General features: G+C 53.7%; 1 protein-coding gene and 2 long non-coding RNA genes across 5 annotated transcripts; 2 read left to right on the top strand and 1 right to left on the bottom strand.

Moving 5' to 3' along the window:
* Window positions 1-2,619: 2,619 nt before the first annotated feature.
* Window positions 2,620-21,483, bottom strand: FAM83A (family with sequence similarity 83 member A). 3 transcript variants are annotated; one of them, XM_035011852.1, is made up of 5 exons: window positions 20,632-21,483; window positions 13,954-14,121; window positions 12,211-12,335; window positions 5,805-6,815; window positions 2,620-4,830 (listed from the first exon to the last, which is right to left on the bottom strand). In XM_035011852.1, the coding sequence occupies exons 1-4, from the start codon at window positions 21,109-21,111 to the stop codon at window positions 6,281-6,283; spliced, it is 1,308 nt and encodes a 435-aa protein (XP_034867743.1). In that variant the 5' UTR covers window positions 21,112-21,483; the 3' UTR covers window positions 2,620-4,830; window positions 5,805-6,280. The 3 variants fall into 3 exon arrangements, with proteins under 3 accessions (XP_034867743.1, XP_034867745.1, XP_034867744.1); XM_035011854.1 differs by lacking the exon at window positions 5,805-6,815 and having other exon boundaries at window positions 20,632-21,474; XM_035011853.1 differs by lacking the exons at window positions 2,620-4,830; window positions 5,805-6,815 and adding an exon at window positions 11,000-11,160 and having other exon boundaries at window positions 20,632-21,476.
* LOC118015175 lies at window positions 6,612-11,057 on the top strand. The gene is made up of 5 exons (XR_004680549.1): window positions 6,612-6,809; window positions 6,964-7,039; window positions 7,392-7,528; window positions 10,417-10,466; window positions 10,976-11,057. It is a non-coding gene; the product is annotated as an uncharacterized LOC118015175 (long non-coding RNA).
* Window positions 11,589-13,851, top strand: LOC118015176. The gene is made up of 3 exons (XR_004680550.1): window positions 11,589-11,665; window positions 12,847-12,902; window positions 13,479-13,851. It is a non-coding gene; the product is annotated as an uncharacterized LOC118015176 (long non-coding RNA).
* Window positions 21,484-27,874: the final 6,391 nt, after the last annotated feature.

Here is a 27,874-nt window from a genome sequence, read left to right as displayed (position 1 = left end):
CCTTGGCAGTGACTTCATCACCTAAAGCTTCAGTGTTGTGTCTGCTTAGCCCTTGAGCTAACAACCTCCCCACCCCCTATCTCTGGGAACTACCCTCTCACCCACACAGGTGGGTACCTGGCTGCCATATTTGTACTCAATGACTCTAACTAATTGGAAAGAGGACGGAAGGTTTACCTGCTCATAGCTCAACCACTTCTCAAGGCTGAGAAGTCTAATGGCCTGAAAGTCAGGGGACTAATGGTGTATGTCTTGATCTGAGTCCCAAAGCCAGAGAACCAGGAGGGCCAATGTCCAAAGGCAGAAGAAGGATGTCCCAGCTCAAGCAGAGAGAGCAAAATTGCCCTTCCTCTGCCTTTTTGTTCCATTCCAGCTTCCAGTGGGATGAATGATATCCACCTGCATTGGGGAGGGTGATCTTCTTTACTCAGTTCGCCAATTCAAATGCTAATCTCAACCAGAAACTCTCAAGGTACACCCAAAATAATGTTCTTTCAGCTATCTGGGCATCCCTTAGCCCAGTCAAGTTGACACATAAAGTTAGCCATCGCATGGAGGCAAAAGGAGAAGGTCAGGGTCAGAGAGATTCTATGCTACTGGCTTTGAAGATGGAGGAAGGGGCCATGAGCCAAGGAATGCAGGTGGCCTATGGAAGTTAGAAAAGAAAAGGAAATGGGTGTTCTCCTAGGGTGTCCAGGAAGGATCACAGGCCTGCTGACGCCATGATTTTAGCCCAGTGAAACCCACGTTGGAGTTCTGAACTAGAAACCTGTAAGGTAATTTGTGTTGTTTTAAGCTATAACGTTTGTGGTCCTAAGTTGATTGCTTGACTCTACTACTAGAATCTTGAAGAATCTTGCTAGAATCTACTAGAATCTATTGAAGTAGTTTCAGTTTCTGTTACTTGCAACCAAAGAATCCTCAGACAGGCCACTTGGGTCCTTTCAATCTTGGTTTTAGAATAAGGCTTTGTTCTTAGAAGGCTATTTCTTTTATATGTCACTTTCCTTTTTAAAACCTTGATAGAACATTATTGTAGAAGGTATCAAATCAAAAATGCAGCAGTTGCTTTCAAGAGCTTCCGTTCTCTAGCAGAAGTAAGGGGACATCCACGTGAGTAGTAGATAGCGGGCAGGAGGGAGGTCTGGGTGTTGCAGAAGTACAGAGGAAGGCTGGGCTTTCAAAGAAGTTTCAGGAAGGTGGAAACATCTGAGTTGGACCTTGGAAAGGGGAAAGATTGTAGCAGGCTCTGTGGGGAATGAAAGGCAAGCACATCCGGTTTCTCAGTAGGGAGATGAAAAGAGCCACGGCCTGGAGGACACGAAGGCTGGTCATCCAGGTGAGTGGGTGTGAAGGGACATGGGTGGTGAGGCCGGGCAGGTGAGCCAGCATAAAATTATGGGGGGGGGGGGGGGTCATTGATGCCACAGTAAAAAGTTTGACTTCGCTCAGGGGACAAATACCAGCTATAGAAAGTTCTTGAGCAGGGGAATGGCTGGTTTAGGGTTATGCTTTGGACTGATAAATCTGATTTTACTTCCAAATGTTTAAAGTCTTTGCGCTTCATGCAATATGTGTTTTTGGGGTCTAGGAAAGCCCCGGATATTAGCATTAACATGGAGGGTGGAGGTGGCCTCAGGATACCCAAGATGTCCCAAGTGCCTTAGGGAATTCCCACTGTTGCAGAGTTTGCTACTCTTCGGGGCTTCCCATTTCACGTGGAATGAGGCTGACTGCAGCTAGCGGTTGCCGGCCGTCGGGCACACTCTTCCCACCTTTCGCATGGCTGACGGCTTCTCACGTTCCCGTCTCCGCTCCTGTCTCCCCCATACAGGCCTGCACCCCCCCCCCCCCCCCCCCCCCAGGTCACTCTCAGACCCAGCAAACCACAGGTTAGCAAGATGCAAGCGCTAGAGGCCGCGAGGCTCTTGACGATAAGCTCTCCGAGCCGGGGCCACATCTGCTTCCATCCGTACGGGCCGCCAGCTCCCGCCACCCCCGAAGGGCCCAACTGGCGGAGAAATACGGGACTCCAGGCCCTTCTGGCGTGGGAACCAAGGCTGGCCTCCCAGGACTTGGGCTAGAATAATTGCGCAAGGAAATGCGAACCGGACGTCTGTTCACGCGGAGCCGCAGGGACGGTTCCCGGAACGGCCGTGCAGGGCTCGCCCCTCGGCAGCGGGCAGCGCCGCAGGGCCCGCGAGAGCAGCTCACCCGCGCCCACGTTTGCAAGTCGGGAAGCCGGGGGGTGCCGTTCTCGAAGCGCAGCCGCCCGAAGCGAGCCCCTGGCCCTGCCGGCGGAGAGACGCAGCCGGAGTGGAGAACGGCCGTCTCCAGAGGCCCGGCTGAGCTGACTCGGCCGTCCGTTGTCCCGCAGCAGGGCAGGAGAGGAGCGCCGAGGGGACAGACGGGGGGCAGGCAGCGGGGGGGCGGATGGGCCGGCCAGGCCCGTTACAGCTGGACTCTGTCCACCGCACCATCCCCCACCCCACCCCCGCCCCCGCCCCGCAAAGGGGTATGCGGAAGCCCTCACCCAGTACCTCAGACTGGGGCTGCATTTGCAGACTAGGCCTTTAAGCGCCCGGCGCCAAATCTGTTACAAGTCGGAACCCTCTAGAGCAACAGGACCAACAACGTGCAAATTTATACCCATATCTCTGCCACCTGCCTGTACAAGAGATGGACTACGTGAGCTGGCTTTTGTGATTATGGAAGCTGACAAGTCCCGCGGGCCGCGGGGCGACTTGACAAGCTGGAGACCCCGGGCGAGCCCAGGGTGTAGCTCCAGGCTCAAGCCCCAGGGAAAGCCAGTGTGGCAGTTGGAGTCTGATGGCAGGCGAGACCCGTGTCGCAGTTCAAAGGCAGAGTCGGGCAGGAGGAATGCTCCCTTACTCGGGAGGGTCAGCCTCCTCGTCCTCTGAAGGCTGTCGGGTCAGCGAGGCCCGGCGGCCGAGGACCCGCTCGGTCACTAGGTCTGCGAGGCCCCGCGGCGCACGGACCCCCTTGGTCACCAGGCCCTGCAGAGGAGAGAAGGACGGAGCAGCTCGGGACGCACCACGTCTGCCTCAGTCCAAACCCAGCGAGCACGAGAAAAAGGAGGTTGTGCTTGGGCTCGTGCGGGTGTGTCTGTGGTGTTTATACTCCCTGCTGACAGCTTTTCTGACACACATACGCTCCTCAGGAGGAAGCTGAGAAAGTGAATGACAGATGCTCTGTGTCCAACAACTTCTTGGACCAGGTCCAGAGATGAAGCGCCTGGAGATGAGGCTCTGGCGCTCCAGGCAGGGACGCAGGGGGCTCACACCAAGGTGCGAGCAGGGCCGGGGAGAGAAGTCGCCCGCGCTGAGTATTCGTGTCCCCTGCAGGAGCAAAGCTCCTTGACCAGTCAGTCGGCATTCGCTGTGCGCTGGGACCAGCCCGGCCCCGAGGTGAGGGTCCCTCGGGCCAGCAAAGTGTCCTTGGCCTCCCGGCTCTTTCAGTGCAGACTGGGAGATGAGAGATCAGGGTCTGGTGAGGACCAAATGAACACAACAGATAACTGCTAGGAGAGGCCTGGGGGACCAACACTTGCAGCCGGTGGCGGATAATCCCACGTGTGGATAATGTGATCCCTAATCCCTGGTGTGGGGTTTAGGGATCCATCCGTCCCCGCTCCACCCCGGGCAACTCAATCATACTATTTCTCTCATTCTCTCATGTTCTTCATGGTGGTGGTTCAGGTGAGTGTTGGTGCCTCGGCCGACTTTGGAGTTCTCCGGACAGAGGTGAGTCTGGGTCTCTGCCTGGCACTGAGATGGTGTCAGCACATACGGGTGGGCACCCCATTGTTGCTGTGGAATTTCACACTGCGGTAGAGATGTTCAGGATGGCCCCCAGTGAGCAGGATGTATGTTCAGGATGGCCCCCAGCGAGCAGGGCTGCCGAGGCAGCTACAGGTGTGATTCTAGCCCAGAGCAGAATTCAAGACGGGGCAAATCGGGTTTGGGAGGATTGGAAACTTGGGTAAGGATTTGTTTGGCTCTTCAGTCAGCCCCTTGCTGTGTGTGTAAAACCCTCCTAGTGTCTGGTGGAAATAGCATCTGGGGTTAGAGCCCAGGGCTGGGGGCCCTTGGGAATCCAGTCCCACAAAGGAACGGCCCAGCCTCACGTGAGCGGGTCCTAACGTTGTATCAGGCTAGGCTGGCTCATGATGCGGTCATCAATGACCCCAAATCTCCGTGGCTTACACAACAAAGGTTTATTTCTGGCTCCTGCTACTTCTCCACGGCGGGGTCGGTGGGAAGAAGTGGGAGGTCCTGCTCACCACAGTCTCTCAGGAATCTGGGCTGGTGGAGGGGGCTCCGTCTGAGGCATGCTCCTGCATGGCCAGCTGCACCCAGGCTCTTAAAGCCTCTGCCTGGAAGTGATCCTCACTTCTGCTCCTAGTCCTCCAGCCACAGCAAACCGCAGCTAACGTCCCAGCAGGCAGGGGTCACACGCACGACAAAGTGTCCAGAGGAGGAGGAACAATACCCGTGAGCCAGTCAGAAGGCCGCAGTGGGGCGCCTGGCTGGTGGAGAGTGCCTGGGGGCCCGAGGGCTGCTCTGCTCCACTCAGACTAAGCCAGATGCAGGCAGAGGCAGAGCAGGCCTTGGGGGCTCTGGGTCCCGGGCAAGCTTTACCTTCCTGAAGCTTTCTCAGCAGACTGCAGAATCCAGTTTAGAACCTTCAGCAGCACCCAACTGTTCTAACCTCATTACGGCCGTCAGCAGGAAAACAGCACATCAGGGCCGGGGTTTAAAGAACCTTCAGGAACCAAAGGGTTTGTTGCTGTTGTTGGACTTTCAGGAACTAAGGAGGAAAAAAGTGAAATGAGGACAGGAATGCTATTTAAAAGAAAACAGAAGCAAAGACGCCTTTGCCTTTGCCAAACACTGGACAAACACGGGGATGCGCTGAAGGGAGGAACCCTCTGGAGAGTGTGACTTGGGATGCCACGAGCTGTTGGGGTTCCGAAGCCAACAGGAGGAAGGGCTCTGTCCTCCCAGCCCTCCATGGCAAAGGCAAAGCTGCTGAGCCAGAGACGAGCGACGAGAAGACATTTGCTGAGGTGAGTTGGTGGCAGGGGGAGGTCACAGAAACAGGAAGATGCCTGAGGGGCTTCCGTGCCTACTTCTGTCAGGCTGGGACATCCTGGGCCCCAACCCTCCCTCCACCTTTAATGCCCTTGTTCATCAGGCCTCCTTAACTGTCCCTTCTCTGGGAAGTGTCCCCTGACCTCCCCAAACTGGGCTGCCTGGCCCTCCCTGTGCCTGCTGTATTCCTTGTACCCCAAGATCTGGGACCACCTCCAGAACAGAGGGCGCACTGTGAATCTGACAGTGAATGAATGATGGGGCTTGTGAGGGCCCAGCATCCTTGCTTCAGGTGTCAACAAGCCAGATGGAGTCCCCGGCTCTGACTGCAAGGGGGCTGCAAGGTCAATGCCGAACCCTTCCTGGTTGCTTCGGGCTGCCCTGGGCGCTGCTGCAGGGCGGTTCCCAGATCCTGACAACACAAGCCCCTGGGACTGGCCCAGACTCAGGGACCTCGAGACCAGCCCAAGGCTCCCCAAAGCCAGAACGTGAGCTGATGAACCGCCTGGCCCAGTTCCATCCCACAGACACCCTGGCTTGCCCCATCCTTGGGGGCTACAATTTCAACCGACCCCACACTACTTAGAGTGGCACATTCTGGGGCTTTATCCCTAATTCACCGGCCCCAGGGATACCTCACTACTATGCCTTTACCACCCTTCCCAGAAACATCCCGAAATGTTCCCATACCTTCTGTAGAGTGGGCCATTCCCGGGCACTGGGAAACAGGAGTACCTTGGTCACAGCCACAGTCTGCCTCTTCGTGCCTCGGTTTACCCATATGTGAAACCTGGGCTGCATCTGCCCCTTCTTATATTACAGAGATTCAGGAAACATTATTATTAAAGCCCTGGCTGCTCTTTGGAAGAAAAGGACTCTATTTTCATGCTTTTGTCCTCTAGCTCCCCACCCCCCACCTCCCTAGAACTTTCTGGAATGTGCTCCATAGGCCAAACTAGAGAGGGAACCCCTGGGACTGGGGGGTGTTGGCAAGTGAATGGTCACAGGCCTGGGAACAAACACAGGCAACGATGTTGTCCAAGCACTTTTAGTCCAAAGGGAAGCAAGTTCAAAAGCTGCTAGTCATGGAGGTGGGGTCCTTGGGCCAGACAGTCCAGGCATGCCCAGCCCCGGCCCTGGGAGGGCTGCTGGGGGGATGCGACCCATCAGAAATGAGGGGAGGCTTGTAGAAATGGCCTCCAGATGTGGACCGTCCGGGGCAGCAAGCCAAGCTGCTCTAGCTGCTGCCGCGTGGGCCTGTAGGCACTGAGGTTGCTGCGGGGAGCTGGGGCGCTGGCGAGGGGCCTCGGGGAGAAGTGCGCCTGTGGGCTCCGGGCCCCCCACGGGCCATGGTGGGGCCGCAGCCTGGGGGGCGGGGGGGAGCTGGGGGTCAGGGGACTGCTGGGCCCCGACGCCGCCGGCCGACTCTGGTTCTGGGGGTTGCTGCCCGTCGAGGCGCTGCTGAAGGGGTCGGAGGACGTGTGGTCGCTGGCTGAGCAGCTACTACCACTGAGGCGGCCAGGCGGGGGGCTGCGGCCTGCTCTGGGCTGCAGGGGCGCCACCGGCCTGGGGGACTTGGGGCCCATCACCGGCTTGGAGGAGGCGTAGAGGTGGCGGAGCTCCTCGTCAAACAGCTCCACCGCGGCGCCCGTGAACTTGGAGAGGATGTTCCGGTGGACGTGTCCGCAGAGCCAGGTGAAGCTGCAGGGGAGGAGGAGAGTGACGGGTGGGACCAGGGAGGCTCCTGCTGGGGGGGGGGGGGTGGGGGGATGTGGGCTCCTGCAGGGCTGGGGGGAACGACTCAACGTTAGCCCTCCGCTCCTCTGGCCTGCTCATTTCATCCCGGCAGAACCCCCGGAGGGCCACCTTGGTACCCCCTTCACGGATGGCAAGACCGTGGCGCAGAAGCCAGCAAATGTTTGCAGGTGAACAGTGAAGACACGAGATTGGATCTCTGGCCTCAGGGTTCCCTCCTGGTGCTCAGATCCTCGCCTCTCCCTGCTGAAGCCCAAAACGGCTAAGCGACAGCTGAGTCCCAGTGTCCCCAACTCTGTGCTGATGAGTCCCCTAGCTGCTGAAGCCCCCTGTGAAGTGTGGGAACCCCTGCCTCTTCTAACCAAAGGGGGGGTCTGGGGAAGACAGCTGCAAAACGTGGGCTGCTCCTTAGTGGGAGGGGAGGGAGAATCCCATGCTCTTCGGGAGGTGGAAGAGGGAACACAAGGCAGGCCCGCAGGAACAGGAATGACAAGCCGCGCCCCCCCCCCCCCATTCCTCCAGCCCAGCCCAGCCTGCAGAGTCCCTGCTCTGTGAGGCACGGTGGGGCCCAAGCAAGGCTGGGCCAATCCTGGGAAGAACAATGAGGCTTTGTTTACACCTCACCTCCCACCCAGGAGCCACCCACACACCCCAGAGAGGTGAGCAGCTGATGCTGAGCCTAGGGCCAGCCAGGTGGCAGGGAAGGCGGCAAACGTGGGGACAGCGGGACTCTTGGCTACACTAAGATGTCAGTCACCCTGTGTTGTTTGAAATCAGACTAGATTAGGCCAAGCAACTGTGTGCTTTACACAACGAAACAGGTCCAAGGGTGCCCTGGAGACTTTTCAGGCTCCCACGCCCTCTCTGCCCTCCACCCCAGGGGCCTCTGCACCCCCCCTCAGGTCCCTTGGTGTCCCGGTCTCCCCTCCTTCACACCCTGCGTGGCCTTCATTCCATGCCCTAGCTTTTATACTTTATCACCACCCGTGGTAGGAAATACACATCATATCTATTGCTTTCTGGCCCTTAGTACATGGAATTGACTTCGTCACAATCTCTCATGACTGGTCTATTCCTGGCCCCTTTTAATTTTTGTAGCTATTTACTTAGTTATTTTAAATAACGTAATAAGCACCAACAAACCCACCACCTAAAATAAAAAGCTAGCATCTAACCATATGGTCCCTCCCAGCAACCTATTTTCCAGGTCCCCCTCAAAAGAGGGAATCATCACCCCAAATCCTGTGTCATAGTTCCCATACTTCCCTTTCTCTGTTAAAAAAATGTCTTATGTATTCTGGAAAGAAAATATTTTGGTTGTTTTTAACATATATGTAATATTTGGGGTTTTTTCCCACTTAATATTATATTGCTAAGATTTATCCAAGTTATCTCTGGTTGCTGTCCCTCATTCATTTTTGACTGCTGTATAATATTCCACCAGTGGCTAGATCATGATTTATTCATCCATTCTTCCATTGACAAGCATTCCCATTGCTTCAACAGTATTTCTGCTGTGACCAGTGCTATAACGAGCATTCTTACACATCTTTTACTGTCCCGTGGACTCATTCTCTTAGAAATAACCCTAGGTGTGGAATTGCTGGACTGTAAACCAGGTGAATAGTCAGCTTTAGGAGAAAATTCCAAACTCTTTTGAAAGTCACTGTATTGACTTGCAATCCCATCATCAATGTAGAAAAGATCCTGTATGAGGTGCCTGGGTGGCTCAGTCATTAAGCATCTGCCTTCGGCTCAGGTCAGGATCCCAGGGTCCTGGGATCGAGCCCCGCATCGGGCTCCCTGCTCAGCGGGAAGCCTGCTTCTCCCTCTCCCACTCCCCCTGCTTGTGTTCCCTCTCTCACTGTGTCTCTCTGTGTCAAATAAATAAATAAAATCTTTAAAAAAGAAAAGAAAAGATCCTGTACATCCAGCATTTGGTATTGTCAGTCTTATTTTTTTTGCTACTTGAAAAAGTATAAAATGGCAACCGGTTCTAGCCTTGATTTGCATTTTTCTGGTCACTTATAATGCAGAACACCCCTTCATGTTTTCACATGCATTTGTTCCTGGCTGAAATGCCCACTCCCGCCTCCCACCTGCTCTTCCTTGTGCTGCTTTGCTCTTATGATTCACAGGAGTTCTTTGTGGTTCTTAACACTAATCTTGTCAGGGCATCATGAAAACCTGCTCCCACTCTGTAATCTGATTTTTCACTTTCTTTCAGCTATCTTTCAATGAACCAAAGTTCTTCATCGTAATGTAGTTGGGTTTAGCAATCTTTTAGAGTCAAGGCTTTTTTGTGTTGTGTTTAACACAAAAGAGGGGTGTCTGGGGGCACCTGGGGGGCTCAGTCGGTTGGGCGTCTGCCTTCAGCTCAGGTCATGATCCTGGGGTCCTGGGATCGAGCCCCGCATCAGGCTCCCTGCTCAGCAGGAAGCCTGCTTCTCCCTCTGCCCCTCCCCCTGCTTGGCTCCCTGTCTCTCTAATAAATAAAATCTTAAAAAAAAAGAGGGGTGTCTGTGTTAAGACACCTAATCCTTATGCTAAGGTCTAAAAGATATTCATTTATTCTTTTCTACTAAGAGTTTTAAAGTTTGTTTTTGACATATCAGGCCTTTTAATCTATCGGAAGGTGATTTTTTGTGTGTGTGTGTATGTATGAAGTGGAATCTAATTTTCCATGTAGAGAATTATTTTTTTTTCCAGTTTCTCCTTTCCCCACCGCTCTGACATGCCCCATCATGGGTGGGCCTGTCTCTGGGCTTTCTGCTCTGTTCCATCTGTCAGTCTGTCTGCTCCTCATCCAATGCCATGTTGTCATGATGACTCCAGCTTCACGAGGCGTCCTGATCTCTGGCAAGTCCCCCCTGCCTGTTCTTCTTCAGACTTATCATGGCTAATCTTGGAGAAATATATTTAATACATGACCTACTCACATATACAAACACATACATCACCACACAACAGTTTTCAGAACATTCCTTACCTCAGTGTGCCCTCAGTATGTTTATTCTATCCTATTTCATTATAAAAAAAAAAATTCCAGGCATCATCCACTAAATTGATTTCATATCCTGCTAATGGATAATGATGCACAGGGTTTGAAAACACTTTGTTCCTCTAGCTACACTGGATGGCCAGGACCTTACATGGACATTCATTCATTCATTCAGCAAATATTATGGTCATATATAATGTTCAGGCACTGGATGAACTGTACTTCATGCCAGGAACACAACAGAGAAGAAAACAGACCCAATCCAGGGCCTGACGTCATGTTTACAATCCTGGCTAAACAAGTCCACAGAGAGGCTCTCTAGGAGATGATCTGGAAACTATAAGAAAAGGAGTTCGCAGGATAAGACAGCAGGAATGACCTCTCCAGCAGAGGGAATACACAGCAAGTGCAAAGGCCCTGAGGCCTCAAAGAGCATGAGAGACCTGGAGGAACACAGTGTGGCCACAGCATACTGGGGAGGAAGGAGAATCCTGCCCAGACAGAGGCCATGCTAAGCATGACTTTTTTTTTTTTTTCCTTTACTAGGAGCAGTGACAAGCATGGAAGGATTTTAAGGATGCAAGTGATCTGATCTGGTTTGTGTTTAAAAATCTTTCTGTTCCAGGTAGAGAAAGCTCAGAGATGGAAGTGTGGGTCAGGGCAGGAAAGGAATCAGGGCCAGTTAGGTTCTCATGCTGTGCCCACCAAGGCCCAACCCCAAAGGCACCAACCTCCTGTACCTGCCAGCAGAAGCCGGAGCTCCCTCCTGGTTGGCCCCAGGGCAACTTCTTAGCTCATGCTGATCTTAGAGCACACACCACACCGCTCTGTGGCCGTTTACCCATGTTGCTTGACAACAGAGACAAGCTTTGTGTCCCCCGCACCTGGCGTGGTGCCTATGCTGGGGTAAGACTTTCTTGTCTTAAGACAAGAGCTTAAATGTTGAAATGCACACCCCCCCCCCCTCAGCCCCAACCCTCAGCTAAAGATGTGGACAGGGCTCTTTAGTTTGGGAGAACTGTCTACAACCAGGGCCAAAATATCTGAAGCCCAGGGACAGCTGCATTGAAAGATGGGATGGAGACTTGTGTTTTGTATTAACTAGAGACAACCCTGAGAGACCCGGGGAGAAGCATCGTCCTCAAGGCTGGCAAGCAGATCACCTTTGACTGCTGAGTGCAAACCAGGTTATAGTTGTCCTGCCCTCTCTCCGGGAGCTGGATTCTTCAGTTCTTGGGAATGGCCCTGCATGTCTTCAAGCCCGCCGGCCCCCGCCTCCTGGCACCTCCCCTATCAGGATGACAAGCCCAGAAGACGCTGGAGAGCTGGGGATCCTCGTCAAGGAAGCTGGTGGCCCTGGGTCAATCACCTACCCTCTCCGTGCCTCAGTTCCCCCATCTGTCCATTGGAAGAATAATGCTTCCCTCAAAGGGTTGTCATGATTAAATCCTTCCTAAAGGTCTAATCACACCTGGCCTAGGGCCTGACACAAAGCTCAACAAGGTTAGTTCTGCTTCCTTCTGCCCCTACCAAGGGCAAGCTCCCCCACCCCCACCTCGGCATGATGAGCTCCACAAGGGCAAATACAGACTGTCTCTTCTCTGTACTGGTTCTTTTTTTTTTTTTTTTTTTTAAGCAATCTCTACACCCAGCATGGGGCTTGAAGTCACAACCCCAAGATCAAGAGTCACATGCTCTACCGACTATCTCTACAACCAGCCACGACTGGCTGTTGTTTATCTCCTTGGTTTGAATGGGAGCTCCAGAGCCGCACCCCAGCCTTGAAGCATGCCTGGTATGTACCCGTGGGTCTCTACATAGCTGTCGAATAAATGAAGGAACAGAGAGGTGCAGTGACTTGCCCAAGGTCACCCAGCCAGGAAGCTACAGAGCCAGGAATTGAACCTCTGTTGTCTGACTCCTAGTTTAGGCTGCTGCCACGGCCAGTCCCTAGCACCAGCCTTAGGTCCATGGAATTTGGACACACTTCTGAAAATAAAATAGGACACACACACACACACACAGCCCAAAACAAATTGCATAGCTTTACCATCACGCCTGAGAGAGCTGAGGAGGGAAAAAGAAGATTCTGTGTCCTATTGCAATCTGCAAGGAAACTTGGAAGTGCCTCTCTACCCTGAAGCCCCCCGCCCCCCTCCACGAAGGGTCCAGATGTCCCCCTTCTGCCCAGGCTGGTCCTGCCTCCAGCCTCATGTATGTGAAGCAGCCCCAGCGTGGCCGGGGCTGGGAGGGGTAAGTGCCTGAGCGGCTGGGGGTGCTCTGCACCAGGCTCAGCCTTGGCCTCCTCGAAGCCGTCGGCAGGTGAAACCCAGTGCTCACCTGTACGATCCCGACAGGACATATCTCCAGTCCGAAATGATGAACTTCTCCTGGATTTGGCCAGCGAACTTCCGGCCTGATTTGGCACAGTACACCTCTCCTTCCACACTCCGGATGGAAATGTTCTGTTGGAAGGAGAGTCAAGGCGTCATTCACTAATTACATGCATATAGATAGATACACGTTTGCCTAGGAAAACATCTGGAAGGATGCTCAGCAAGACATAGGCAGGGGTTATCTCTTATTCATAGGCTCACTGGCTATTTTTATTTTTCCCTTGGCTGAATTTTCTAAATTCTTTTCATTGTCCTGACATTATTTGAGTCATGGCGGGGGAAGGGGGGAGAAAAAAGGAGATGGTAGAATTTAAACAAAGTGGCAAACAGAAGAAAGATGAGGGCCTAATGTCCATGGAGCCCTCCATCTAGGCTCCCAGGGACCACAGAGTCCTGGCAAGCCCAGCCTTGCCCTTTAAGTGGCTTTAGTGACATGAGTCCCTGACCCCAAGCTGGTCAGAGGGAAGTGCAGCCGGAGGGGGTACCTTTGCGGAGACCTCAGTGGACCCTAGATTTTCCTAAGGAAAGGTGTGTCCACAACCCAAATCATGGCCCCGTTTGTCCCTTCCCCTGCCCCCAGGAACCTGTTGCCCCAGCCCTCAGCCAGAACCCTTGGGAGGCTGGAGAAATGAAAAGGTGGGTAAAGCACGGGTATCTCAGAAAGGTAGGATACTGCTGGGATCCCCTGAATGTCCCTGGTGGCTGGGCAGGCTCTGGGAAGGGGATGCACAATGCTTCCAACAGCGATTCCCAGCCCCTCCATAAGCTCTGTGACACGTTAAGAGGAGGGCTGCATCCCACCGTCCCTTGGGGGACAGAGGACTGGCAGGCGTGGCCGGCATGGGCCACGGAGGCAAGGCCTGCGCTGACTCTCTGCACCTCTGTTGATGGCCTCCTGTTGAGGAGGTGTGATCCTGGTCAAGCAGACCCAGTAAGCCCAGGACCGAGGCCTGCCTCTCCGGGAGGTGCCTGAACTCAGCTGCGTCCCGGGCAGTGAGGAGGGGACGCGCAGGAGAAAGGGAGGACGGCGGGGTCTCCCGGAGGCTGACCTGACCGAGCTAGAGCAGGGTCACCAAGGGGCCCACCCATCCGCTGTTCCTCGGAGCCTGCTCATAAACACTGGGTGGTTTTACATCGGACCTTGAGTTAGCTGCCCTAAATCTGACATGACTAAATGAACCCTTATCTCTGGGTTTCTTTTCTCCTTGCCAGAAGAAGGAAGTCAGCGGGGAGTTGGGTTCAGTCCAAGAGGATCAGCTTCCCGTCAGGGCTGACTCGTGGATGCTGCCCTGGCCTGTGAAGTGAGGCCACGGGGTTTCTTCAGCCAAGAGGACAAAAGGCATGTGCAGCAGAGATTGCTGCTCACGAGACACCCAGGGGCCCCCTTCAGTTCCCAGCTCCCGTGTATCTTCATGAGGCTGTAAGCAGGAGGGAAGGCAATCTCTTCCAGGTCAGGTCCTGCACATCCCTCTGCTCTCTCCCTACCACTGCCATCTGGGAGGCCATGTACTCCTTATGGTGTAGCTACAGGATGAGGGAGGGCTGTCTGTCCTACGCTGGACTTTGAGCAAGAAATAAACCTTTACTACATTAAGCCATTGAGATGGGGGGGGGGGTCTGTTAGCATGGCGTAAGCTATCCTATCCTAATACAAAATCCCTTTTGGATGCTCACTGGGGGCCCCTACCTTGAGGTGGCTGTCAGAGATCTGGACTTTGTCACACATCTCTTGGAAGAGCTTCACACCTCCCTGGTCCAGGAGCACACAGACAAACACCCCACGCTTGTTGGCCGCCTCTAGAATGTCACAGAAGATCTCCACATCCGTGAACATATCCATCACGATGGCCAGGACCTGGGCCAGGGCAGAGGGGTGGAAACAAAAAGAGTCAGGGGCCAGGTGCTAACTGGTTTCAGCAGAGCTTCCCAAGTCCCGGTGGCCCTAAGAGAGCAGTTCCCATTGCTGCTGGCCTGGAGGAGAAAGCGTGAGATGGGGGGCTCGCCAGGGCAGCATTCGAGGGAACAGAGCTGGAGGGGAGGCCTCCGCCTGACTCCATCTGTCCAGCCCAACCACTGACCGTCCGGCCTCCCGGCCCACTGCTGGAGTGCGGCATGCACGGGAGGAAGGAGACGAAGGCAGAGAAGGAGCACAAGGAGGGGGAAAGGAGAACAGGAAGTGACCAGGCAGGCTCAGAGCTGAGGGATGGATTCAACGTCACGGCTGCTCAGCCATGTGGAGCTCGAAGGCACTCTATGGCCCCTGGTTTTCAAATGTTTTTAAGCCACGCAATACTGCCTCGAACAAGATCCCCGTGGAGACCCTACAGATCGACTGGACAAGGCTGAGCTGCCCCAGTGGGACGCAGAAGGGAGTCCTCCTCTATCATAACAGCATCCTGGGGAGGGGCGCAGAGAGCCCTAGAAATCCAGCAAAAGGCGGAGACGTGTGTACGCCCGCCTGCCAAGGACCCACCCCTCCTGTTGCCAGCCAATCTCCCTTTAATCAATCACTTCTCCACAAGCAACGTGGCTTGGGCGGGGCCACTGCCCGGCGTCGGATTGGGCGCGGGGAGGGCACATCACCAAGGCCAGACCAATGAGAGCACGGCATCCCCCGCTGGCCACAGAGATTGGCCCAGGGCTGCTCACATGACCTAAGTTATTCTAATGAGGGCCTGGGGGAAAGGAGCGGGGGTTGCTCAGCTCGGGGAGGAGGAGCTACAGCTGCTGGCAGCCGTCTTGCCGCCACGTGGGGACAGCCTGCCTGAAAATGAAGTCAGCCCCCGCGGAAGCAGGACCAAGCACGTTGCCAGCAGCATCCTTCGAACATCTAGTTTCAGTCATGCTTGGAAGTCAGTCCTGCCCTTGACTTTCCCACTGTAGATGTCAGTGCATGCTCCTCTTCTTAGACTTGTTTGGGGTTGTTTTCCACGGTATTGTGATTTATAAAAAGAAATGTATATTTGGTCTTTGTCCTTGTTTCTGGCACCAAGCTCTAAAACACTTGGAATTTCCTAAGTGGTGAGAGCGGAGAGATAAAGGTCCTTTGTTATGTTAATGAGGTGACTTTTGGATGAGGGCTGGTTGCCTGGGGAACCAGCTAAGTGATTAGAGGGTTGGAATTTTCTGTCCCTCCTACCCCCCTACCCCAAGGAAAGAGAGAGGGGCTGGAGGTTGAATCAACTGCCAATGTCAATGATGTAATCATTCGTGGTGTAACTGAAGCCTACCTAAAAACCCAAGAGGATGGGTTCAGAGAGCTTCCGGGTTGGTGATTTGGGGAGAGCAGAGTGCTCAGAGAAGGTATGGAGCTTCCATGCCCTTCCCCATACCTTGCTCTGTGCATCTCTTCCATCTGGCTGTTCCTGAGTTCTACCCCTTATAATAAACTGGTAATCTAGAAAGTGAAATGTTTCTTTGTTGTGAGCCACTCTAGCAGATTGATCAAGCCCAAGGAGGGGGTCGTTGGAGTCTCCAGTCTGAGCTTGGGACTGGCATGGGTTGGGTTGGGACACCCAGCTGGTGGCTGAGAATTGCTCGGTGGTGGGGACCCCCACACAGTGGGATTAGAGCAGAATTAGACGGCTGTCAGCCAATCAAAAGTCTGTCCTAATACCCAAATCGTGGCACGTCGACATGTGGATATGGCAGCCATTAGCAATGATAATTATAAATTATCACATAAAAACTGAGATGTGGTAAAATGTTGAAGCAAAACTGCTGTATGATCCATGCTCGACACAGATGTATTAGCAATGAATGAATTTGGTGAAAAAGGGTAACAGAGCACGAAATGATGGTCCATCCGGTATGATTGCCAGTGAGGGAAAGTGGTGTGTAGACACATAAGCGAGGACAAAGCCAAAACGAGCAGTCACGTTTGGACTGGGCACTACGGCAGTTTTCAACATTACCTGTAATAACGTTCCACCATTTTTCTAATAATTACTATATAGTATATATAGTAATTATGTATATGGAATATAGAGATATATATGTATATACAGATACGTAGATATATTGTCCATCAACATCTGGGAAGTAGCCAGGACAAGAAGAGGGTCATTGAAACAGACCAAGGAGATGTCTGGTACCCACGTGGAGTTGACTTGCTGCTCAGATGATGTGACTGTCCGGACAGGGGAGGGAACTGCCCAGGTTAGAAGTCAGAAAAGATGCTGAAATAGTGAGGCCACGCTCCTTTAGAGCCGTGGCCCTGTCAGCACATGATTGTCTCTGCACATTTAAATTTACGGTATCAACAGCAACCAAGGCCCTCTCTGCCGGAAGAGAAATGTGTCCTCCTTGAGGGTGGTATAGGTGAAAGGGACACTTCTCTCTCCCCGGGAGGTCAGTAAATCCTCCCCGGGTGTGTTCCAGCGAGTCTTGCTTCCCAGAGACAGGGCTGGTGACAGATTGAACAGAGAAGGGGCCATGTTTGCAAATAACCCCAGGTTGTGATTGAAGGGATGCTTGGAAAAACAGGCTCACGATGTCTAGGTTTATCCTGTTGGCCTCCTGTTGGGATTGGCTCCCAGGCAGATTGACTCAAAGCCCATAACCTCTTCAGTCCCCTGCGTGGTCGTGCTACCTTACAGGGTGTCGTGGGATGAATGACGACCTCCCGAAAGATATGTCCACCAGAACCTGTGGACGTGATCTCCCCCTTGGAAAAAGTCTCCACAGGTGCAATTAAGACTTTCAAGATGAGCTCATCCTGGATTATCCGGTGGGCCCTAAATCCAATGGCAAGTGTCCTTGTAGAAGACACCCAGAGGAGAGACCGGGAGAAGAGGGGGAGCTACATGAAGACAGAAGCAGAGCGTGGAGTAAGACGGCCACAAGTCAAGGAACGCCCACAGCCACCAGAAGCTGGAAGCAGAAGACAGGACCCTCCCCCAGAGACTTCAGAGCAAGGAGGGCCCAACTGACAGCTTCATGTTCGGTCTGGCTTCCGGAACAAGAGAATAAATATCTCTTGTTTTAAACCACCCGCGGGGTGGTAACTGTCGCAGCAGTCCTGGGACACTAATACGGAGGGGTCACACACAGTCCAGGCCACAGTGCTCTACGGGGTGTTAGGGAACTGTGGCTCCAGCCGCCGTGCTACTGGTGATGAGCTGAGAGCCTTTGGACAAGTCACTTACCCTCTCTGGGCCTCAGTTTCTTTACCGATAAAACACTGCTCAAAAATAGAACATTAGCTATCATTCAAGCTGCATCTAACCCTGAGCCCAGATAATATAAATGAAACCAGGTGCAAAAAGCAAAGGTTTTTATTCTTGTTTGTAGTGAAAATATGACTATGATTTTATATGCATTATGAGCAAGTATGAATCATGTTAGAATAACACCATGTAAACATGCTTTAGTCCAGGGTATGGAAAAGGATTAAAATTAGTGCTGACACCTCTAGGGGCATAAAAAAGAAATAAAGTAGGCCAATCCGCTGGGCCAGCACGTTGGGGTGGGGTTGGCTGAGAAGAAGGAAGTGCTTCCTCAACCCCTCGCTGAAGGAGGAAGCCCAGCCTGGCAGGCCGGCTCTGGGAATCTGAGCTGCAGAGAGACCCAGGAGCCCCGCCAGGGGGATGCTGGTCCTCTGGAGCTCTACCCATAGGCAAGGGTCATCCTGTGGGGACTTCGAATCCTGGCTGAGAGTCCCTCATCCCCTGCCAGACAGATGGGAGCTCCTCCGGACCAGGAAACCCTGCCGCCTCGAGAATGGCAGGGTGGAGGAGGTCCTGGACAACGAGGGACCACCGACAGCCCAGAGCCTGCTGACACTGTTCCAACCAGCCAGTCCTAAGCTGTTCGCTCTGCCTGCCCTCCCTTTCCTGCAAAAGCACAGTAAGGGCCTGTGCCCACGCGTCCTTCTGGCCCCTTCTGCCTCCCACCCCACTGTGGTGCTTCCTGTGTGGTCCAGCATGGCCTGCTCCGCCTCCTGCTTCTAGAGAGCTCTGAGCAAAACCTCCTTGTTTCTTGCCAGTCATTTCCATGGCACGTCTTCCCACCGGCGGGACACCCAGCCCTCTTACACCTCCTGCCCTTTGCCTGGACTCCCTCTCCCTTTCCCTTCCCTCTCTGCCTGACCACCTCTTACTCAGCCTCTGAGACTCAGCTCAGGGGCCCCCTCCTCCGTGAAGCCTGCCTTAGTCACCCTGTCCTCCCCTCGCAGGCACAGAGGGTTGCTCACACCCAGGGCTGCCTCCCACCCCATGTCTCCTTCTCCTCCCCTAATGGGCAGGCAGAGGCAGGGAGCTCCGCAGAGGGAGGGAGGCCTCTGGTTCTGCTCTGCCATCCTGGGTGCAGGGCCCGGCTATGAATTAGGCTTTGGGGAATAAAGGAATGCGAGCACGGAGGGAAAGAGGGAGAATTCCTGCTAGTTTAGGTAGTGGAAACTGGTCTGGAAAACACGGAACTCTGTTTGTTTTCCTCTCAGGAGGCTGAAGCCATAGGGGGAACATGCAAACCTACCCACCCTCTGGCTCTGAGTGGGGAGGCAGGGTCACAGCCTGCTTCCGTGGACAGCCTATGACGAGGTTCCAGCCCCCCTGGCATCTCTGTGGGGACAGGTCACCCCTGAGCCCGTGTGTGTGTGTGTGTGTGTGTGTGTGTGTGTGTGTGTGTGTGAAGACTATCAACACTCTCTGCCTGCAGGGGCCTGAGAGAAAACAAAGTCGGGGGTGGGGGTTGCCTGGGTGGCTCAGTCGTTAAGCGTCTGCCTTCTGCTCAGGGCACAGTCCCAGGGTCCTGGGATCGAGCCCCGCATCGGGCTTCCTGCTCAGCAGGGAGCCTGCTTCTCCCTCTCCCTCTGCTGCTCCCCCTGCTTGTGCTTGCTTTCCCTCTCTTTCTCTCTCTCTCTCTCTCTCTCTCTCTCTCTCTCGCTGTGTCTCTCTGTCAAATAAAGAAATAAAATATTAAAAAAAAAAAAAGAAAGAAAACAAAGTGGGGGAAGCTCATCAAGGCCTGGGACAAGAGGGCGTGGTGGGGACTGTGGCAAAGGGGACTCACCCACCAAAGAGGGGGTTGCCACCTTCTTACTTCAGGTGAAATCTTCAGGATTTTAAGTGTTGTCTTAAATTCGTAACATGCTGTATTGGTGAAACAAAGCATATCAGGGGCCTCAGGGCCACAGAGGGAGGGAAGCCTCGCTGGGTGGGGAGGAGGGGACAGGGGAGGTCTCAGCCAGGGGATTGCTGGAGTCCCTCTGCCCCTTCCCCAGCTGCAGCGGGAAGCCACCGGATGGGAGAACTGATAACCAAATGCCCTTCACCGTGCCTGAAATTCTACTGGCCAAGCTCCGGTCATGAAATATTTTTTTCTTTTCTTTTTTTTTTTTTTAAAGATCTTATTTATTCATTTGAGAGAAAGAGCATGAGTGGTGTGGAAGGGCAGAGGGAGGAAAAGCAGACTCCCCTCTGAGCAAGGAGCTGGATGCGGGGCTCGATCCCAGAACTCTGGGATCATGACCTGATCCGAAGGCAGACACTTAACCGACTGAGCCACCCAGGTGCCCCTATTTTTCTTCTTCTAAAGTCATCTATTAAAACGTAAATACTCTGCGGAAAAACCTTCTCTCTGCCTATTCTGTCTTCTGTCTGACCACCAGCTGGTTTCAGGGGCTGCCCAGTCATTTGTGGGCAGACAGGTCTATGCTGAGTCTGAGAGGACAAGGGACAAGCGTGTGTCTCAGCGGACTGGCCCCTTCATTTGGAAGCACAGAGGTGAGGCGCCTGGCCTAGCCAGGGGGGAGTTCAGGAGAGCCTTCCTGAGAAAGGGACGTGGGTGCTGCGTCCTGAGGAAGGAGTAGGCCTCCGTCAGGTGAAAAGCAGGGAAGGTGAGGGGGTCCCAGGCAGAGGGAACGGCACATGCAAAGCCCCAAAGACAGAGCAAGGGGGGCTGGAGAGGCTGCAGGTCCCTCGGGACTGAGTGGCAGGAGCTGGGAGAGGAGCTGGAGAGGTTGTGAGCCATAAAGACTTTGCTCTTCCCACTGTGGGCAATTGGGAGCCATGGAGGGCTCTAAGCAGGGAAGGGACCAAGTTAGATTTGAAGCATAGAATAAGTGCTCTACTACAACAGGGAGACTGGGTGGGTGGGGGTCAAGATGGAAGACGAGGGGCAGGCAAGAAGCTACTGCAGGAGTTCCAGTGATGGGTAGGGGTGGTCTGGACGGGGACTGTGACGGGGGGATCAGAAAGTCAGCGATCCAGGGCAAGACAGAGAATAACATCCCCGACTCCATCCTCAGACCCGGTCGTCTGAACTCCGTGCCTTAGAGCAGGACCCACCCCCCTCTTCCTCCTCCGCCAGCACCATTCCTCCCCCCACCCCATGGCCAAGGGGACACAGGCCCCACCACGGATACCTGGCTGGTCCGGCTGATGCAGCGGCGAATGAGGTCTCTGATGTTGTTGTGCTTGTCCATCTGGAAGTACACAGTGGCGCTGGACTTTTCCTTCAGGTAGGGCTTCTCGGCTGAGGCCCAGGTGTGCAACAGGGGCGGCTCGCTGCCCTCCGAGGCCACGGGGAAGTAGGTGCCTGAGTGCAGGGAGTGGGAGTCCATCCCCCGGAGGCCTGCCTCTGCCCCTCCTGGGGGCTCCGGGGCACAAGCGGGCTCCTTGGCCTGGGCCTGGATGTACTGGGCCTCCACCGAGGACAAGAAGTCTACCTCACCTTCCTGGCTGAGCGCCTGCCGGTAGGCCTCAGGACCCCCATCCAAGAGGGCGTCTGTGGCCAGCCGGGCACTCTCATTGTCGCTGAAATCGGCCCTGGTGGGCCGGACCCACTGGCTCTTGACCTCTTCCAGGCGTTTCCGGATCTTGCCCACATGCCTGGACCGGCTCATGTTGCCCCAGCCCTGAGTCGTGGCGGGCAGGAGGCCGCGGCTTGAGCTCCTCCTGATGTCAGGGCAAATGGGCTACACCACCGGGGAGGGGAGCCCTCAGCGCTCCCGGGAAGCACGCAGCATCCACCTGCCACGCCTCGCGCCCGCTCCAACGAGGTGACTTACCACTGGCCTGAGCGACACTTGCCTGGGATCACCCTCCCGGCCAGGCCCTGGCTTATCTTGGGTGCCACCGCCCTGCCCGCGGGCCGGAGGGCCGGCTCCACCACACCCTGGCACACTCAGCCCTGGGAGCCGTCCTCCACGCCCAGCAGCCGGCCCGCGTGCCTTGCACAACTCTCCGGGGGCCCCGGCCTGCGATGCAGAGCAGGGAGGCTCTCCCAGCACCCCCGGGGGCCTCGGCCCCTCCCGTGCTCTCAGTTCAAACGCCATTGGTGCAAGACGAGAACTCCCCTGTGGGAGAAAGAAGTTGCCCCTGAGATTGCGCCAGCATGGGGCGGGAAGCTGGCCGCGGGCCAGGCAGAGCCGTCCACCAGGCATACTCCCTTCTCCCAGAGACAGCGAGTTCCCGGCCTCCGGTCCTCTGAAAAAGCTTTGCTCTGCTCCCTCTCTCCCCTATTGTGTTGGCCACAGTCGTGTTTGAACAGAGCCCCCCAGAGAAGCTCCAGTCTGTGGGCTGCACGACCTGCTTGGAGGAGGGCCTGGAGAGGAAGCTACCCTTGTGTCTGGGCCCCGGGGGCGTTGGGACTTGTCTCCCAGCGGGAGGGGCAGGGGGTAGCAGGTGTGTTTGAAATATAGGAACAGCTAAGGGGGAAGGCACATTTTCTTTCTAGTTCAGGTCATGGTCAAGTCCATGTCGGCGGAATGCAATGTCTGTCTCTGGGTTCAGCCAGAAACAGACCGAGACAGGATTCGAGTATAAGTAGCCCATTGGAAGGTGATTCTAAGAAGCGCCAGTCAGGGAGGGAGGAGTGAGACAGGATGGGACAGGCAGGGAGCCACCACGGGGCATGCTTACGAGCAGGCTACTGTGATGCACATCTGGGATTTATTAACATCGAGGGACCATCTGGGGTCATTCCTGCCGGGCCCCCTGGGAGATGGTCTAGGGGACCTCTTTGAATTTTCCTACCCAAAGGGTGAAAATTCATCTACCAGCCTCCATTTGTCATCGGCAGAGGGCTGCTCCTGGGCCCACATTAACCCCCATGGGGTGGGCCTGCCCGGTGCTCACCCAGCACAACCCTGAAGCCAGAGGAGGCATGGGGTCAGACTCCCCGGGGCGCGGTCAGAGGCTCACGGGAGAGGGGAGGGCTAGGGGGATCGAGTAGGGCCCTGACAATGTCTGCTAAAAGAACTCTGCAGAACACTGGGACTGTGGGGTCCTCGCACGGCTGGCATTGAGGAAGAGCCAGAAGTCTGTCTGGGGCTGGTCTGTTTGGAGGAAAATCGCTGTCAGCATCTGTAACCCACCGAAGCTGCAGCCCAAGCGGCTCCGTCCAGGGGGAGAGCAGGATTTTTAAAAGCACAGCCCAAAGAAGAGAAAAAGAAATTAAAAGAAATTTCTTCTCCTCTTCTGAAGGTCATTGAAGAAATCCAGTTCACAGCCTCAGCGACCCTGCCTTTATTGGAGGTTATCTAATCCCTGAAGCCCTCCGGACGACAAACGTAACAAACTCTCTCCCCAGTGCCCTTCTGGCTCCATGCCCTTCCGCCAACTCTTGCTGATGCGGATCGACTTAACCTCTTTCCCACGTTCTCCTCGGAACCTGCCTCCTCTCTGGCCCTCCTCAGTCCCTTCTCCCGTTCTGTGTCACCTACGTCCAGTGCCCAGTCTGTTGAAACCAGCCTGGGGAGGGGAGGAATGATCCCTGGGATTTGTTCTGGTTCACACCCAGGCTTGAAAACTGTCCGCGGCTCTCCATTGCCTGCCATGTTAAGTTCCATTTCCAAGGCTCACGTTGGAGACACTGTGTGCTTGAGACCTGTGTGAACATTCCAGCCTGTCCTCTCCTACACTGGGCTGTCCTTGAGTGCTCGCAGCAGGCTGGCCATCTGTGCTGAGGGAGATACAGATTAGTGGGCCTCATTTCACAGATGAGGAACCCAAGGCTCTGAGAGGTTGAGTAACGTGTCCAAGATCACACAGCTAGTGAGTGGCATAGCCTGGGCACTGTCACTCCAAACCCCTTGTATTTTCCCCTGGCCAAACTTCACCCTTCCCCTCCCCTCCCCTTTCCCTTTCTACTCTCAGAACAATCCACATCCTCTTACCAGTTCCAGAATGTATACAGGGGAGGATAAAAAAAAGGGGGTGGATGTGATGGGGTTCTCCTCTCACCCAGGCCCAATTCTCTTTGTTCAATGAGTTGAGGGACCCCTGAAGCAGTGGCCAGTCTCCCGGGCCTGCAGGGACTATTTTTAGCTGTGCACTTGCCGAGTAGCTCTCATTTAAACAAAAACAAAAACAAAAAACAAAAATCTGAGTGGACCTTTCACCTCTAGAGCTGCTGGAGGAAGAAGAGCCCCGTTTCTCCTTTCCTCAGCTCCATGCCCTCACAGAAACCCAGAGACTCTACTTAAATCCTCCAGAACAGACACAGATACATTCTATGTGCGCGGACACATCTTATCCCCCTATTACTGTGCCCCTGGCAGACATGACTAGTGGATCACAGAACTCTTTCCCCAGGAGCTGGGAACCACCCCTCCCTGCCCTCTACAGGGCTCAGAGAGAAGCCCTCCCCTGGAGGAATCTTGGATGTACCGCAGACACTCCATTTGCTGATGAGAAGCCAGAAGCGCAGAGAGGGGATGTCCGGTGCGGGTCATCGGGGTCGTCCTCCGCTCCTCTCCTCCGCAGCCCCAGCCCTGTGGAACATCACCGTTCTTGCTGGGTCTGCTGGCTGCAATAACAAATCCCCCGACCTGGGACTGCGCGTCCCGCCAGCTGTTGGGCCACACCTTCATATGCTGAGAAATCCTTCCCAAAGAGCCCTGAGCTACAGGCCCGGCGGCTTGCAGAGGACTCACCTCCTTCCTGCCTTCCGCCTGATGTGTAGTCTCCCCGGCTCCTGATGACACCCACGAGGAGAGCAAGAATAAGAAGCAGGCTCCTATTAGCAAATGAGTGAAATGAATGGTGGTGGGGCTTGGCAGTTTGGGTCTTCACCCGGCGGGCATCTGGCAGTGTCTGGAGACATTTTCAGCTGTCACAGCGATGGGGGTGATGCTGCTGGTATCGGGGGGTGTAAGCCAGGGATGCTACTGCATCCTACAATGCACCGGCCGGCCCCCACCACGAAGAGCTAACTGGCCCCCAACGTCAACAGTGCTGAGACGGAGGAACCTTGTGGAGGGTCCAGGCAGGTGCGCTCGCAGACCCCGCTGAGCAGATGCCTGACCCTCCCCTTGTGGGAGGTCCAGTGCTCCGCCCTTGTTCAGCTTGCCCCCTGCGCTGGAAGTCCTGGCCTCCACCATCACAACGTAGGCAAAGCTTTCTCAGCGTCCTAGATCTTTCTCGATTCTCACTTTCCCTGCCAATTCTCAAGCTGCTGACTTCCTTCCTCTTCTGAGCCTACAAGGTGCTTATAGAACTTGCCTCAGTCAGTCTTGTACTAGATGCGTGCCTCATCTTCCCCAGTGCCAGGAAAAAAGCGTCCATGCCTTCGGAACAGGCACAACTGGGTTCCAATGATACTATGTGACCTTGGGCAGGTAACTTAGAGGACATCACTGAACTTCACTTTTCTGTCCATATACGAACAGCTGACATTTAGGGAACATGTCTTGTGCACCATTCTAAGTGCTTCATGTGTATGAACTCACTCAATCCTCATAGCGACCCCAAGAGTAAGTGCTATTACCATTTCTGTTTCATGGATAAAGGAACCCGAAGCATAGAGGTTACCTAACTTGCCCAAGGTCACCTGGCTGGGAAGTGGCCATGCCAGGAGCTACACGTGGGTGGTCTGGTCCCAGAGTCCACCTGGTAGCCATGGGTGCATTCTGGCTCCCTCATGGGGTGAACCTCAAAGTGCATGGAATTTAACGGGGAAGCCCTGTGTCATAAGTGATCAAACCTTGTTTCATTTTTGCTCCACTCTTTAGTCTGAGAGCGCCAATATGTTTTTCTGAGCTTTTTACGTGGCTTATATGATGCTCTACATGCCATTTTATATCTTGCCTTCTTTGATAGCATACAATACTCAGAAGTCTATTTCTCATATCATTACAAATGTCCATGCTTCCCTCTCCCTTCTCCCCAACCCTGTTTCTTGCTGAACAGGTTATTTATTTATTTATTAAAGATTTATTTATTTATTTGAGAGAGAGAGAGCAGGGGGAGGGGCAGAGAGAGAGGGGGAGAGAATGGATCTTTTTTTTTTTTAAGATTTTATTTATTTATGAGAGAGAGAGAGAGCATATGAGAGGGGGGAGGGTCAGAGGGAGAAGCAGACTCCCTGCCGAGCAGGGAGCCCGATGCGGGACTCGATCCCGGGACTCCAGGATCATGACCTGAGCTGAAGGCAGTCGCCCAACCAACTGAGCCACCCAGGCGCTCAGAAATAAATATTTTAAGGATGTTGGAAACCAAGTCTCTTGCCATAGAGCATACAGAAAGCGGGGAGACCAGAATGAACTCTTGAGTGTTGAATATGAACTGGAGATGCTGATTTGAAATCACAGCTTCCAATATAGATAGATAAATTTAGAAATGTTTAAGTTACATGAATTCTAATATATAATATATAAATGATAAATACATGATATAAAATGTGAACATAACACGTAAATATATGCATATATTCCCTGGTTCCCTGATTTGTCCACTGACAGTGACAAATTGAGAAAATGATTTCTGCTTTTGCAGAAATGGCTGCTTTCATGTCTGGGGCAGGGAAAACACAAAAATGATCCTGAAACATCTTGTGCCAGAAAAGTGCCAAAAGAATAACACACACGTGTCAAAAAGACACAGAAGCCAGCTAGAAGGAGCTCCCACTGGATAACCTGGCACAATCGGAGGATCAGAATAATGGTAAGAAACAATTATAATACACAAAATAAAGTAGGAAACCCTGAGTCCATACTGACAAAAAATTTGAGGAATACTGAAAATTTGAGGGAGAACAGGCATTTAAACAGTGTCAAATAAATTCTCCTTAAAATACTTAGTAATTACAAAGAGGGAATAAGAAATTTGGCAACAGAGGATCCCATCAGCTACCACCCCAATCAAGGGATCAAAGTGACCCTCCTCAATAATGGCAGAAATCAAAACCTTGAGCCACCTGATAGGATGCAGTGAGAACAGCCAGCATCGCTTCCATGATATTCTTGCCAAAGATGCATAACCTGAATTTTGACTGTTTTTTTATTAAAGATTTTATTTATTTATTTGACAAAGAGAGACACAGCGAGAGAGGGAACACAAGCAGGGGGAGTGGGAGAGGGAGAAGCAGGCTTCCCACTGAGAAGGGAGCCCGATGTGGGGCTCGATCCCAGGACCCTGGGATCATGACCTGAGCCGAAGGCAGACGCTCCATGACTGAGTCACCCAGGCGCCCCTTGACTGGTTTTTTAAAAATGTTTTTCAGGGGGCACCTCGGTGGCTCAGTTGGTTGAGCGGCTGCCATCGGGCTCCCTGCTCGGTGGGAAGCCTCCTTCTCCCTCTCCCACTCCCTCTGCTTGTGTTCCCTCTCTCGCTGTGTCTCTCTCTGTCAAATAAATAAAAATAAAATCTTTAAAAAAAGTAATAAATAGGGGCGCCTGGGTGGCTCAGTCGTGGAGTGTCTGCCTTCGGCTCAGGTCATGATCCCAGGGTCCTGGGATCGAGCCCCGCATCGGGCTCCCTGCTCTGCGGGGAGCCTGCTTCTCCCTCTCCCACTCCCCCTGCTTGTGTTCCTTCTCTGGCTGTCTCTCTCTCTGTCAAATAAATTAAAAAATAATAATAATAATAAAAAAAAATAAAAAAAGTAATAAATAAAAGCATCCTATTCTTTAAAAAAAAAAAGTTTTCTAGGTGATCCGGTAAGGAGGAAACAATCAGACACACCCAGACTACGAAGCATTCTAGGAGACAAGCAGGGGGAGATGGGGATGAGGACGGGGACCTGGGGGGAGTGGATAGTCCCATGACATGGGTAGTAAATTCCTCAGTGGCCCAACAGCAGAGCCTGGATCGGGTTTGTCTGCAAAGCCCTTGCTCCTATCTGCAACCAGATTCTGTGTTTGCTGGCTTAGGTGAGATTCTCCTCCTTTAGTCTGTGACCAATTTAGGGGGCGGTGGGGGATAAGCAAGGCCTGACTTAGCCTCTTGACACCCCCAGTGCCTATGCTATTCGGAGCTGGCACACAGGAGGCATTTAATAAATGTGTGTTAGGTGAATGGATGGCCATGTGCTCCTGGGGCAGAGGTCAGCTCACACAGAAGGTACCCGCATAAGATTCCAGAGCTTGTCTGTGGAGCCTTGGGCCCAGAAACCTGGAGGAAGAGGGGGCCTGTTTGACCGTAAGCAGCACCTGCTACCTCCTCCCTACCACCTCTGCATCCGGGCCTGCAGCAGCATGAAAACCGTAGGCTCATTACCCAGTGACCCAAGAAGTGCAATTAAATTGAAAATTAGTCGGCATAATTAATTAGACGGGTAAAGAGCTCCCTGTCAACACCAATCAATCCATTCTGCATATAATCAGCTCAGCCAAGGCCCTTCTGTTGGCGGCCAAGGGCAGAGGGAGGGAGCGAAAATGGGACGGGATG

This window comes from Mirounga leonina, unplaced genomic scaffold (assembly GCF_011800145.1).
Source record: "Mirounga leonina isolate KUSES-001 unplaced genomic scaffold, KU_Mleo_1.0 Mir_165, whole genome shotgun sequence".
Taxonomy (NCBI): Eukaryota; Metazoa; Chordata; class Mammalia; order Carnivora; family Phocidae; genus Mirounga; species Mirounga leonina.
This window is presented reverse-complemented; position numbering and strand designations above follow the sequence as displayed.

Coding starts and splice junctions, on each gene's coding strand:
- FAM83A (XM_035011852.1), bottom strand. CDS start 21,111: ATGAGCCGGTCCAGGCATGTGGGCAAGATCCGGAAACGCCTGGAAGAG. Junction 12,336..13,953: donor TCTCTGACAGCCACCTCAAG/GTAGGGGCCCCC, acceptor TCCTTCCAACAG/AACATTTCCATCCGGAGTGT. Junction 6,816..12,210: donor GTCCTGTCGGGATCGTACAG/GTGAGCACTGGG, acceptor CCTCCCCTGCAG/CTTCACCTGGCTCTGCGGAC.